Genomic DNA, 14,873 nt, shown 5'->3' on the forward strand with positions numbered 1-14,873 from the left:
TTTAATTTCTCTGGTGAATGATTAAGTGTAGAATGGCTGAGTAATATGATCAAATGTCTATTTACTTTTATGAGAAATTGCTAAATAGTTCTGCAAAGTGAAGTACTTCTTACATACTCTTCAGCATTTTATGCAAGTTCTAGTTACTCTTTACCAGCACTTGGCATTGTCACTCTTGTTAAACTTCAGCCAGTGTAGTGGGTATATAGTTGTATCTTGTGGTTTTAGATTACATTTCTTTGGTTATTAATGATGTTGAACTCTTCTCATGTATTTACTCACCATTCATATATTTTCTTCGGTGAAGTGTCTTAAAATTCTAGCTGTATTTTATTTAGGTTGCTTGTCATCTTACAATTGAACTGTAAGATGTATTTATGTATTTTTAATACCAGTCATTTGTCAAATATACATATTACGTTTATTTTCTCCCAGTTTGTGGCTTGCTTTTTCAATTTTTATGGGGTCCTTTGAAGAGTTTTTAATTTTGATGAAGTCCAGGTTATCAGTGATTCTCTTTTATTGTTTATGCTTTTTGTGTCCTAAGAAAAGTTTGCCTATCCCAAGGTCATTGTTCAATCTAATAAGCCCATCAGAGGTGTTCTTCATTTCTGTTAGAGTGATTTTGATCTCTAGCATTTCTTTCTGATTTCTTCTTAAAATTTCTGTATCTTTGCTTACGTTGCCCGTATCTTTATGATACTGTCTACTTTTCCTAATACAGTGCTTAGCATATTAATCATAGTAAGCTAGGCTGATAATTCCAACATCCTTACCATGTCTATTTGTGACACTTGTTCTGTGTCTTCAAATTATTATTTTTTTGCCTCTTGACAGACCTTGTCGTTTTTTTCTTAAGAGCCAGTAATGATGTATCTAGTAAAAGGAACTGCCTTAAATAGGCCTTTGGCAACGCAGTGGTAAGGTGTGGAAGCAGGGAAGCATTATATGGATCTCTGATTACATCCCAGTCTTTCAGTGAGCTTATACCTCTGGATTGTGAACTTCACAAGTGCTTCTCAGTTTTTCTATCGCTACCTTCAGTGGGTCAGGACATCAGGACTGTGCTGGATTTAGGTATTTCCCTTGCTCTGGGTGGTTAGGTGCTGATTATACCCAAGCAGGTTAGGTTCTGGTTTCTGCTGGGAGAGGCCTTGCTAAGAACAGAGTGCTCTCATGTATTTCACAATGGTACCACTTCTCCTCTCCCTGCTGGAAAGATGAGGAGATTTTTCTCTGATGTTTACTGTGACACCTGGTCCAGTAAAGGTCCTGGAGGTAAAACTCAACAATATTGTGGGGCCCTCCTTATGACTGGGTTTTGCTGTATGTATATAATATGAGTATATATACATAAAAGTGTGAAAGTAAATGGGACAAAACAGTGATTATGGATGTGGGTAAAGAGGTTAAGTTTTCTGTATGAAATTTCATTAAAATTAAACTTCAGAGTTTAAAAATAAAAATAACAAGTCTAGGGAAGTATGGAGGAGCCTATGCTCATGGGCTGTACAATGCCAAAAAATTATGAACTTCATCCTAAAAGGGATAAGAAAGCAGCGGTAGACTCTGATCAGTTTGTTAGAGAACAGTCTGGACTTCTGTTGGTATGTAGGTTTGCCACATGAGGGTGATTCTGAATCATCTCCAAACAAGTAACATCATAATCTGAAATCATATCCGTTTATTATATACATATTCACATTATATGTATATATACACACACACATTTTCTTTTTTGAACCTTTTGAGAGTGATTTGCAACATCACGTCCCTTCGTTTATAAGAACAAAGACTTCTCTCTATGTAACCTCAGTACATTCGTCAAAATTAGAAAATGTAATTAGAAAATTGATGCAGTACTGTTATTATTTAACCCAGTCTTGTTCCAGTAATGTCCTCTACAGCAATTTTTTTCCTAGTTTGTTATCTAATCCAGATTGTACATTGTATTTAGCTGTCATTTATCTTAAGTCTCCTTTTTTATCTGTAACAGTTCACCTACTTTTGTTTGTCATGAGCTTAAACTTTTAAAGTATACAGGCCAGTTTTTCTACTATTTCCTTGATTTTTGGTCTTTAATATTATTTCCTTCCTGGTTCTTACTTTGAGTTTAATTTGCTCTTTTTCTGTTTTAGGATACAACCTTAGATGTTGGATTAAGATATTTTTTCTATTCAATATATATCCATATGTTCAATTTTTAAAGATTCTTTAAAGTTTAAATCTTAGCATTGTTTCCATAGATTCAACTATATAAAATGTGTGCCCAATACTTACTTTCTCACTTGGAAATAATTCACTGCTGACTTGGAAATAATTCACTGCTGTCTGGAGCCATCTTTTACTGACCTGCAAGACCTGTTTGTTAAATTTCCAAGAATTTTATAAGCCAGCTGTTCAACACAGACATTACTTAAAATTAAGTTACATAAACTTTAAATATACATACTAAAAACAAATAAATAATACTCAAAACTTAGCTGTTCCTAAATGTTTTACTATATTTTACTGCTTTCAGGACTCGAAGTTGTTTGTATCTATGATATTTTTCTTGTGGAAATACTATATAATGATGTACTAATACACATCTCTTACCATGTCTGGATTTGGTAAGGTCATGTTGGAAGTTTGAAATTGGCCATAGTGGGAATATTGATGCTGAAAATTAATAAATGGAAACAAAACCTCACTAAAATGGAATTGGGTGGCCAGAAGTGGGAGCTGTCACACCCTGCAGCTCATGATCAAAGACCCCAAAAGGAAGAGACACCTTGCATTTCTGTTCTGACAGAAGAAGCCTATACTTTCCTACCCCAGCAGAAGGAAGATTTTTTCTTTGACCGACAATAATCCAACCAACAAGAGTCTGTCAAATTCAGCCAATGAAAAGCCATAACACTTGGAACTTACAGTTTGCTCCATTGGACTTTCTGTTTGCAAGAAGGAAAATTCCTGAATCCTCACAACTCCCCCTTTACCTACATAAAAGAGCATTCTTCTCTATTGGGTAGGCAGAACAGTGTTTGCCTTGGGATTCATAGGATTCATAGGATTCACTGATTCATAACCTTGAGAGTGGGACTTCCAGTTTCCATGTTTCCATGTAAGGAGTTTGGAAGTCGCCACTCCATCCTGACCGAACAGAACTGAAAAATTAACAAATTATTGGATTCGTAAGACAGGCGAGTCCCCACTTTCACTGAACCTATACCTTTAGACTATGAACTTCACAAGCGCTTCTCAGTTTTTCTCTCCATGTATCTGGGAAAACACCCAAGATTCTTCTCTTAGGGCAAAACTGTTGCTCTCAAAATGAGAGGCAGATAGGTGAATACAGGGAATCATAGCCTACCAGTGCAAAGACCCACCAGCAGAAATCATCCTGGGTACTAGTGCTGGGGCAGGAAAACCTAAACTAATGAGGAAAACCTAAAGTTAATGAGGACAACTCTGAGAGGTAAAACTCTACTGGGACCCAGTCATAAGAAGGGCCCCACAATATTGTGAGTTTTACCTTCAGGACCTTTACTGAACCAGGCTGCCACAGAAAGATCCCCTCATCCTTCCCCAGGGAGAGGAGAAATGGAACCATTGTGAAATACACCAGAGGACTCTATTCTTAACAAGGCCTACCCACAGGGAAAACAGAACCTAATATACTGAGGTATAATCAGCACCTAACCACTCTGAAGAAGGAAAATATCTGAATCCAGCACATTCCTGCTGTCCTGACCCACTGAAAGTGGGGAGAGAAAAACAAGTGCTTGTGAAGTTCATAGTCTAGAGGTATAGGCTCACTGAAAGAGGGGATCTAATCATAGGACTATATAGTGCTTATTCAGATATAGGCATATAAAGCTATACATTTCAAAGTATTGCCTTAAGTGCATCCCACAAACACGATATGTTGTGTTTTCATTATTTGGTTTAAAATGATTTTTCTTCTGAGATTTCTACTTTATCTCATTAATTAGATGTGTTAATTTCCAAATATATTATTGTGATTATAATTTAATTTCATTGTGGTCAGAGAACATACTCTGTATGGCTTCAGTCTTTTAAAATGTATTGAGGCTTGGTTTATGGCCCAGAACATGACTTATTTTGTTAAACATGTCATGTTCATGTGAACATAATGTGTATCCTATTACTGCATTTACTGTTCAATAAATACCAGTCATTGTGGCCGATAGTGCTCAGATCTTCTGTGTCTATGCTTATTTTCTTAAGTCTAGTTGGGTTTTTAATTGCTATGGGGGCTGTGGTAAAATCTCCAACTATGATTGCAGTCTTGTCTGTTTCTCCCTTTAATGCTGTCAATGTTTGAAGCTCTATTATTGGGACCAACATACACATTTATGGTACATATTCCTGATGAGTTGATACTTTTGTCATTATGAAATGCCCCTCTTTGTTTCTGGTAACATTTTTTTTTCTTAAACTATTTTATCAGATATTAATAAAGCCTTGCCTACCTTCTTATGCCTACTTTGCATGCTTTATCTTTCTTCATCCATTTTTTTTTCAACCTGTTTACACCTTTGTATTTAAAGTGCATAGAATGTACTCTATACATTCTCGTAGAATATATAGAGTAGGGTCATTTAAAAATATATATTCTTGACAATTTTGCCTTTAATTGAAATGTCTAGTCCGTTAGTATTTAATGTAATTATTTATATGGTTGACTTTATATCTACCTTTCTAGTTTCTTTTTTACTTCTTTTGCCTGTTATTTTTCCACTCTTTTCCTGCTTTTGTATTTATGCTTGATTATTTTGAGTATTTTGAGGACTTCCTTTTTTATTTCTTGATGACTCTTTAGCTATTTCTCTTTGCAGTACACTTTTAGTTGCCATAAGGATTATAGTATGTATCTTAAACTTTTCATATTCCATTTATAATTAATAATGTACTGATTCACTTCAAATATAAATTTTGCAACTTCTGGGTCCATACTTCCCTTCTCCCTTGTTCTTTGATATAGTTGTTTTAATATGTGTGTGTGTGTGTGTGTTGCATTTTGACACATTGTAAACCACAGAACAGTGTTACAACATTTTCATCAAGCTTTTATGTGGTAGAGAAACTGAGGAGGAAAAGGCAAAAAGAGAAAAACTCTCTTTGCATTTACCCAGCTATTTACCATTTCATTTCCTCCTCATTCTTTTCTGAACATCCTTATTTTTATTTGATTTTATTTCCCTTCAGCCTGAGGAGCTTCCGTTAACATTTCTTATAGTGCAGGTCTGTCACTGATCAATTCTCTTAGTTTTATCTGAAACTATCTTTAATTTCCTCTTTTTTCTTAAAGGATATTTTCACTGGTTATAGAATTCTGGGTGGAGTTTTCTTTCACCACTTTAAAAATGTCCTACTCTCTTCTGGCCTTTGTAACTTCTTGTAGGAAATCAGTCATTAGTTGGATTCTCATTCCATAATAGTAATATATGGTTTTTCTCCTTCTGCTTTTGGGGTTTTCTCTTTGTCTTTAATTAGCTTGACTATGATGTACCTTGGCATGGACTTTGTGTTTATTCTGCAGGGTGTTCAGTAAGTATATCTATAAATTTTGGTCTTTGAGGAAAGACCTTTGGAGTGTGTTTCATTTTCTTGGTTCATCATTTATATGTCTGGTAATTTTGGATTGTTTTCTAAACATTTTGAAGTTTGAGATGTGGAAAATTTGGGGCCCTTCTTCATGTACTTTGTACCATTTTCTCTCTCCTTGTCTGGTATTTCAGTTACACATAAATTGAAACATTTAATATCGTCTAACAGGTCTCTGAAGTTCCTTTATTGTCAATATTTTCTCTCTGTTCTTTAGAATGGATAATTTATATTGATTTAATTTAGGCTCATTCTTTTCCTCTGTCATCTCCATTTGGGTAAGTCTATCCAGTGAATTTTTTCTTAAAAAACTGTAGTTTTCAATTTTAGAATTCCCATTGCTTAATTTTTTCTGTTTCTCTTTCTCTACTGAGATTTCCTCTTTTTTTTGTTGTTGAAGTGTTCCATTCATTGAAAATATTTTGGTTTACTTAATTGAAGGTAGTTATAATAGCTTCTTTAAAATCCTTATCTGTTAGTTCTGACCCCCCTCTGGTTTATTGCAGTCATACTAGATTGACCTTCTTTTCCCTTTGGAATGCGTTTCATTTTCTTGGTTCATCATATGTCTGGTAATTTTGGATTGTTTTCTAAACATTTTAAACTTTGAGATGTGAAAATTCTAGATTCTGTTATTTTTCTCCAATGAGTATTGCTTCCTTTGTTTTAGTAGATAGTTTTCTTGGCTGGATATACATTACAAACTCTTTCTTGGGTGGCAGCTCTGGTCTCAATTCAGATCTTTTGCCTTTAGCTGAGCTCCTTTGAGTATGTCTGTGCATGTGCATTTACAGGTTAGAGAAGTGAGAGAAAGTTTGAGAATCCCCTTTCTGGATCTTTCCTTTTCAGGATGCCCTCATTACCTTTATTTTTGTTAGCTTAACTTCTCCCTGACTCAGAAGGACTACAGTTTTCCCTTGGGTGCCCTGGCAACTACTGTATGTGCAGCTTGGATAAGACTTAGTTTTAGTGTAAAAGCCAAGGAGATGGAAACTTGCTTGCATAGCTCCCTGGTTGCCCTCTAAGCAAGCATGCACTCTCCACTAGCCTCTGCTTCTCTTTACTCTCTAGTACCTTCAAGTGATTGCTTTTTAAATTGTGTTCAGGTTTTATAGTTGTTTTTTGTGCAGGGATAGAGCAGTTGAGTAGGGTCTTAGTCCATCAGTCTCAGAAGCAGAAACCTGTCCTCATTTTCCTATCCACAGAAGCCTCCTACTCGTTTTCCTTCTACTTTATTGCATTCCTGTAAGTTTCCTTCACTAGTTACTCCCACGTCCAGATATCCAGAGCTCAGTCTATAGACCCTTCTTTTTTACCTATATTTGTTACCTGTGGAATGCATTGTGTTTCCCTGATTCTTGTCTTCTTGAAGGTAAGAATTCATTCAAGAGACAGACTTAGGAGAGTTTTAAACAGCAGGAGTTTATTAAGCAAAGCATAAGTACACTCTCAAGAAGGGTGGAGAGCAGGCTGCCTGGAAACCAGAAGCAGCAGTGCTGTTAGGGTTAGGCTGGCTTTTATTTTTTTCTCAAGATAGCAGGAAGTCCTGCCCTGCATCTTATGTCATTTGGTTGACAGGTTGATTGACAGGTCTACGTTATACAACTTTTTTCTCAGTACACAGGCACTTTACCCATAAGTACCTAAGCAAAGCCCACAGAGGGACCAAAACCACAATGCTAATTAGATTTAGATGTTATTTTAATGACGCAGGTTACTTTTGGACAAAGTCTTCCAGACCTTGCATATGCCTGTAATCGGAAGCCCCTGTGGTCTTGGGCCTCTTGACAATCTAGGTGTCCTTGACTGTTTGGGCCTCCTGACAAGCTGGGCATCGTTGACTGTGGAACTGGTAATAAGGAGGGCTTAGGGGTTGACTGGGGAGGAGTCTTCCTTGGTGATGGGCTGGCCCTTTCCTCATGCTTTGCCTTAACTAACTGCCTACTCTAACACATTGACTTTGTAGGTTGGGAGTCAAGCCAAATCCATGCCTCATCATTTACATAAGTGTCTTTGGCTGCCTTGGGACTACAACAGCAGAGTTAAATAGACACCTTAATGGCCCACGAAGTCTAAAATGTTTGCTATTTGGCCTTTTATGGAAAAAGTTTGCTGATCCCCGTTTTAGGTGACTTATCCAGCCAAAAGGATTTAAGTGCCATCTATACATTCTGACTCTGAAATTTCTTACCCCAGCTTCAAGCTTTCCTCTGGACTTTAGACTCATATATCCAAGAGGCTACTAACCTCACCTACTTGAATATATAATAGACTTATGAACCTTAACATGTCCTAAACTAAATTCTTGATATTTCCCCTACATTGTGCTCCTCCACCGGTCGTCCTTGGGTCTATAGATGGCAGTTCCATCTTTCCAGCTCTTCAAGCTAAAAACCTTTGTAGTTATCCTTGGCCTCTTTCCTCTTACCCATATTTTACATCTGTCTGTAGGAAATTCCTGTGACTTCTACCTTCAGAATGTCTAGAATCTGACCACTTTTTACCTTCTCAGCCAAATTACCATCATCTCTCACCTTAATTATTCCACCAGCCTCCTAATTGTTCTCCTTGCTTCTACCTTTGCTCACATGTACTTTAATTCAACACAGCAGGAAAAGACTGATTGTTTTTAAACATGAATCAGATCATTTCACTCTTACATTCAAAAATCCTCAAGTGGCTTCTCATTTCACTTAGAATAAAATCCAAACTTCTTACCTTTACCTCTAAAGCCACACATGTTCTTGCCGCTGGTTGCCTCTGACATCGCCTGCTGTTTTCCCCTAGCTCTCCCCTCAAGCTGTATAGCCTTCCTGTCTTTCCTTGAAAAGCTGAGCATGTTCCCATCTACTCATCTTTATCTTTACTGTTCTCTCTGCCTGGAATGCTGTACTCCCAGCTATCTTTATGGTTCACTTCATCACTTTATTTGAGTTTCACAAATATATGGATGGGTATCTCTTCTGAGGTTCTCCCTGACTACCTGTTTAAAGCAGCACATGCATGAACACATGGGCACATACACATGCCCATTAGCATTTATGACTTTATGACATGTATGTTTGTTTGTTTTCCCCATCTAAAATAATAAGGTCTGTGGGGATAGGGAATTTTGTCTGTTTTGTTCATGACTTTATCCAGTGTGTCTAAAATTGTGTCTGGCACATGAGAGAGCTCAATAAATTAATTGAACCAGGGGATGTATGAATGAGTAATCCTAGAAGGCTAAGACATGATTTCTACTTCTATTTTATTCTGTGCACATAGGCTAGAGATAGTAAATACCTGTTGAATCACCAGCAATTTTTTAAATTAATGTATCATTGATACACAGTCTTATGTTTGTTTTAAATACACAACACAGTGGTTAAACAGTTACCCATAGTATCAAATCCTCACCCCTCCAGTGCAGCTACTATCCATCCACATAGTAAGATGTTACAGAATCATTAAGTGTATTCTTGGTGCTGTACTACCATCCCCATGATGATCCTATATTGTGATTGTGAATTATTGTGCCCCTCAGTCCCCTTTCCCCTCTCCCACATCATCCCCAGGCCCTTCCCCTTGGTAACCACTAGTCCCTTCTCAGTGTCTGTGAGTCTACTGCTGTTTTGTTGCCTCTGTTTTGCTTTGTCTTTATACTCTACAAGTAAGTGAAATCGTTTGGTATTTGTCTCTTTCTTTGCCCGGCTTATTTCACTGAACGCAATACCCACTAGAGCCATCCGTGTTGTTGTAAATGGCAGGATTTATTTTCTTTTTATGGCTGAATAATATTCCATTGTGTATATGTACCACATCTTCTCTATCTGTTCATCTTTTGGTAGACACTTAGGTTGCTTCCATATCTTGGCTATTGTGAATAGTGCAGCAATAAACATAAGGGTGCATATGTCTTTTCAAATCAGGGATCTTGTTTTCTTCATATAAATTCCCAGGAGTGGAATTGCTGGGTTAAATGGTATTTCTATTTTTAGTTTTTTGAGTGTAGGACAGTATAGGAGGATTCCCCTTTCTCTGCATCCTCACCAGCATTTGTCATTTTTTGTCTTTTGGTTAGAGGCCATCCCAACTGGTGTGAGGTGATATCTCATTGTGGTTTTAATTTTCATTTCCCTGATGATTAGCAGTGTGGAGCATCTTTTCATGTGCCTATTGGTCATCTGTATTTCTTCTTTGGAGAAGTATGTTCAGGTCCTCTGCCCATTTTTTAGTCAGTTCATTTGTTTTTGGGTGTTGAGGCGTATGAGTTCTTTATATATTTTGGATGTTAACCCCTAATCAGGTAAGTCATTTATGAATATATTCTCTCCTTCTTTAGGATGCCTTTTTGTTCTGCTGATGGTGTCCCTTGCTGTACAGAAGGTTTGGAAGTTTGGTGTAGTCCCACTTGCCCATTTTTTATTTTGTTTCCCTTGCCCAAGGTGATGTGTCCAGAAAAAAAGTTGCTCATGCTTAATACTCAAGATTTTTGCCTGTGTTTTCTTCTAAGAGTTTTATAGTTTCATGACTTACATTCAGGTCTTTGATCCATTTTGAGTTTACTTTTGCATATGGAGTTAGACAGTAATCCAGTTCAATTCAGTTTCATTCTCTTATATGTAGCTGTCTAGTTTTGCCAACACCAGTTGTTAAAGAAGCTGTCATTTCCCCATTGAATATCCATGGCTCCTTTATCATATATTAATTGGCCATATATGTTTGTGTTTATATCTGGGCTCTCTATTCTATTCCATTGACCTATGGGTCTGTTCTTGTTCCAGTACCAAATTGTCTTGATTTCTGTGGCTTTGTAGTAGAGCTTGAAATAGTGGAATGTAATACTATTATTCTTTCTTCTTAGGATTACTTTGGCTGTTTGGGGTCTTTTGTGTTTCCATATGAATTTTAGGACTGTTTGTTCTAGTTCGTTGAAGAATGCCATTGGTATTTTGTTAGGGATTCCACTGAATCTGTAGATTGCTTTAGGCAGGATGGCCATTTTGACAATATTAATTCTTCTTAGGCGTTTATCTATTTTATTATTTTCTCAAAGAACCAGCTCCTGGTTTCATTAATTCTTCCTATTGTTTATTCCTCTCAATTTTATTTATTTCTCCTCTGATCTTTATTATTTCCCTCCTTCTACTGACTTTGGGCCTCATTTTTTTCCTCTTTTTCTAGTTTATTAATTGTGAGTTTAGACTGTTCATTTGGGATTGTTCTTCTTTCTTGAGGTAAGCCTTTATTGCAGTATACTGTCCTCTCAGAACTGCCTTCGCTGCTTCCCACAGGTTTTGGGGTGTTGAGTTGTTTTCATTTGTCTCCATATATTGCTTAATCTGTGTTTTTATTTGGTCATTGATCCATTGATTATTTAGGAGCATGTTGTTAAGCCTCTATGTGTTCGTTGGCTTTTTTGTTTTCTTTGTGCAATTTATTACTAGTTTCATACCTTTGTGGTCTGAGAAGCTGGTTGGTACAATTTCAGTCCTTCTGAATTTACTGAGGCTCTTTTTGTGACCTAGTATGTGATCTATTCTGGAAAATGTCCTATGTGCATTTGAAAAGAATGTATATCCTGCTGCTTTTGAGTGGAGTGTTCTGTAGATGTCTGTTAGATCCATCTGATCTAATGTGTTGTTCAGTGCCTCTCTGTCCTTACTTATTTTCTGTCTGGTTGATCTGTCCTTTGAAGTGAGTGGTGTGTTGAAGTATCCTAAAATGAATGCATTGCGTTCTATATCCTCCTTGAATTCTGATAGTATTTGTTTCACATATGTAGGTGCTCCTATGTTGAGTGCATAGATATTTATAATGGTTATATCCTCTTGTTGAACTGACCCCTTTATCATTATATAATGTCCTTCTTAGTCCTTTGTTACTTTCTTTGTTTTGAAGTCTATTTTGTCTAATTCAAGTACTGCAACTCCTGCTTTTTTTTCTCCCTATTATTTGCATGAAATGAAATATCTTTTTCCATCCTTCACTTTTAGTCTGTATATGTCTTTGGGTTTGAAGTGAGTCTCTTGTAAGCAGCATATAGATGGGTCTTGCTTTTTTATCCATTCATTGACTCTTATGTCTTTTGATTGGTGCATTCAGTCCATTTACATTTAGGGTGATTATCAATAGGTATGTACTTATTGCCATTGCAGGCTTTAGATTCATGGGTACCAAAGGTTCAAGGGCAGTTCTTTACTATCTAACAGTCTAACTTAACTCAGTTATTAAGTTATTACAAACACAATCTAAAGTTTCTTTTTTTTCTTTGCATTTTTTTCCCTTTTTCTCTCTTCTTTTTCTTCCTCCTCCACTCTTTATGTGTTAGGCATTATATTCTGTACTCTTTGTGTACCCCTTGACTGACTTTGTGGGTAGCTGATTTAATTTTGCACTGGTCTCCTTCCTTTTGTGGTTTTATTTTCTCTGGATACACCTATTTAGCCTTAGGAGTACTTCCATCTAAAGCAGTCCCTTTAAAATACACTGTAGAGATGGTTTGTGGGATGTAAATTCCCTCAACTTTTGTTTATCTGGAAATTACTTAATCCCTGCTTCAAATTTAAATGATAATCTTGCCGAGTAGGGTATTCTTGGCTTGAGGCCCTTCTGTTTCATTGCATTAAATATATCATGCCACTGCCTTCTGGCCTATAAAGTTTCTGCTGAGAAGTCTGATGATAGCCTGGTGTGTTTTCCTTTGTATATGATCTTTTGTCTCTCTCTGGATGCTTTTAGTACTCTCCCCTTGTCTTTTATCTTTGCCATTTTAATTATTATGTGTCTTGGTTTTGTCTTCCTTGGGTCCCTTGTGTTGGGATATCTATGCACTTCCATGGCCTGAGATACTTTCCTTCCCCAGATTGGAGAAGTTTTCAGCAATTATTTCTTGAAAGACACTGTCTATCCATTTTTCTCTCTCTTTTCATCTTCTGGTACCCCTATAATGCGAATATTGTTCCATTTGGATTGGTTGCAGAGTTGTCTTATTACTCTTTCATTCTTAGAGATCCTTTTCTCTTTCTGTGCCTCAGCCTCTTTGTATTTCTGTTCTCTAATTTCTATTCCATTTACCATCTCCTCTACCTCTTGTAATCTGCTTTTAAATGCCTCCATTGTGTGTTTCGTTTCAGATACTGTATTTTCAAAGTTTCTATCTTTTTCTTGAAGTTGTCCATGAGATATTGAATATTTTTCTGTAGCTCTGTGAGCATGTTTATGATTTTTATTTTGAAATTTTTATTAAGAAGATTGGTGATTTCAGTTTCACTGACCCCTGTTTCTGGTGTTTGAGGGATTTGGGGATGAAGAAGGTTCTTCTGCTGCTTCATATTGCTAATGAATAATATGGAATAACTGTGTAGGCGGCACCCTCTAGTTCCCGGAAGCTCTTCTCTCTGGAGCTGCCCAGCACCTGGAGCAATAGCGGGGGTTGCAGCCAAGTGACGCCAGTGCTTGCCCAGAGGAAAGAACTCTTTCCTGGTTCCCGGCTACAGTGCCTGCCTCCATTGCCAGGGCCAGTGGGCCAAGTGTGCAGGGAGGAGCCTCTGCATTACACCCCTGTAGCTGCCTCCTCCGACTGGCCTGGCGCAGTGGTGGTTGGCAGTAGGTTTGCAAATAGGTGCCCCCTAGAAGGAAGGAGTGGCAGGCTGCATATTGCGTTGGGGTCTCTCTGCTGAACTGCCAGCCAGGGGGATAGAACGCCTGAAGCTCCTGAACGTTCCGAACCTGCTGGGCTGAGTATGCTGGGACGACTTTGTCCACCTGTTCTTTCTCCTGAGCAGCAAGCTCTGTGTAATCCTTGCCCCTTTAGCAGCCCTCTCACTGTTGGGAAGGTCTTACAAAGCGCCGACCTTTCTTTTGTCCCAGAGTGGCCAGTTGTGGGTACCTATTCTCCACAAGTGGCTGAAATCTGTCTCTCAGAGTAGTGCACCTGTCTTTGCTTTCCAATGCTCCGATCTCCCAAGCACTATGTAATGAGGGTTTGTGCTCCCATCGTAGATCTCCGGGGGTGGATATTTAGCAGTTCTAAGCTTCTACCTCTTTTCTCTTCCTCCCACCAGTGAGCTGGGCTTGGGGGAGGGCTTGGGTCCTGCCAGATTGCAGCTTTGCTACTTTACTTTCCTGTGAGGTCTTCTCTTTTTCCCAGATGTAAGCCATCTGTTTTAGTCTTCCTGGTCACTCTTTCAGGATCAGTTGTATTTGCTGTATTTTTTTGTTATATGTGGTTTTGGAAAGAGGCTTCTGCCTCACTTCTCACGCCGCTATTTTTTCCCCCCTCTTGCTGATTCTCCAAAAATAGATTATTTTTAAGATCCCTTATAGATACCAAATTCTCATTTTAACTTGTAGCCATGTTTTATAAATCCTGTACAAATGGAGCAATAAAAAATTTTACCAACCATAATTAATGTTCTGTTATTGATTAACCATATATAGTTTCTGAAGGAAATTTATATTTTCTGTGGTTACAAAATTAAGGAATGTATTTTTAAACATTATTTGAGTTCTAGAACAGTAAAGCCAGAGTGTTTTAATTTTCCTAGCATAGAATTTGAAAAGTTTTGTTATATCAGAGAAACTCTAGACAAATGGTGAGTTAGAATCCCATTATATACCACAGGAATAGTAGAGCTTCTTTAATTGAATTAATAATTCATCTTGGCTTTCTATAGTTAGAAATTTTTCCAGTTAGAAATGGTAGTCTGTCATCACACTGTAAGGCAAGGTAGTACCCTGGCACCTACAATAAATAATTTGTTTTTAATCAAGGAATTTGAGTTTAGTGTAGTTTTAAAAGCCATATGCATTTTCTATTATATTAGTATCATGTTTATTATATAATTATTGTAGGTTACAATTATAAAAAATAAATGTTACAGTGGTGGCTTAAGTGTGCTATAAATATGAATATATATAGCATTTTGAATATTTCCCTTTTATGATTGGCTGTTATTTATGACTATTTCTTTTCTCCTTTTTTTAGGAGTCTACTATGGCTCAAGAATCACCCAAAAATTCAGCAGCAGAAATTCCAGTGACTAGTAATGGAGAAGTTGATGACTCTCATGAACATGGCTTTAATAGGGTAAAAACACTTTTCTCTCTTATACAAAGAAGCATGATAAGTCCTTAAATGTTGAGATGAAAGCAATAGACAGAGTTTAATGTAGGACTATTTCCTTAGACTGGCTAAAATGCCAGGAATCTAATGCTGTCATGTAGGGATGACAAGGTTGGGTCATGTTAGTAATTTGTCAAGATAAAGCTCCTGG

At 37.2% G+C, this 14,873-nt stretch overlaps 1 protein-coding gene across 7 annotated transcripts in view; it reads left to right on the plus strand.

The window, feature by feature from the left end:
* Nucleotides 1-14,873, plus strand: part of ARFIP1 (ADP ribosylation factor interacting protein 1) — a 118,877-nt gene that overhangs the window by 26,923 nt on the left and 77,081 nt on the right. For all 7 annotated transcript variants that reach the window (XM_036887745.2, XM_036887743.2, XM_036887742.2 and 4 more), the window contains one exon: nucleotides 14,585-14,686. In XM_036887745.2, coding sequence (XP_036743640.1) covers nucleotides 14,594-14,686 — 93 coding nt within the window. In that variant the 5' untranslated portion in view covers nucleotides 14,585-14,593. The remainder of the gene's footprint in view (nucleotides 1-14,584; nucleotides 14,687-14,873) is intronic.

The sequence above is a fragment of the Manis pentadactyla genome, chromosome 1, assembly GCF_030020395.1.
Source record: "Manis pentadactyla isolate mManPen7 chromosome 1, mManPen7.hap1, whole genome shotgun sequence".
Classification (NCBI taxonomy): domain Eukaryota; kingdom Metazoa; phylum Chordata; class Mammalia; order Pholidota; family Manidae; genus Manis; species Manis pentadactyla.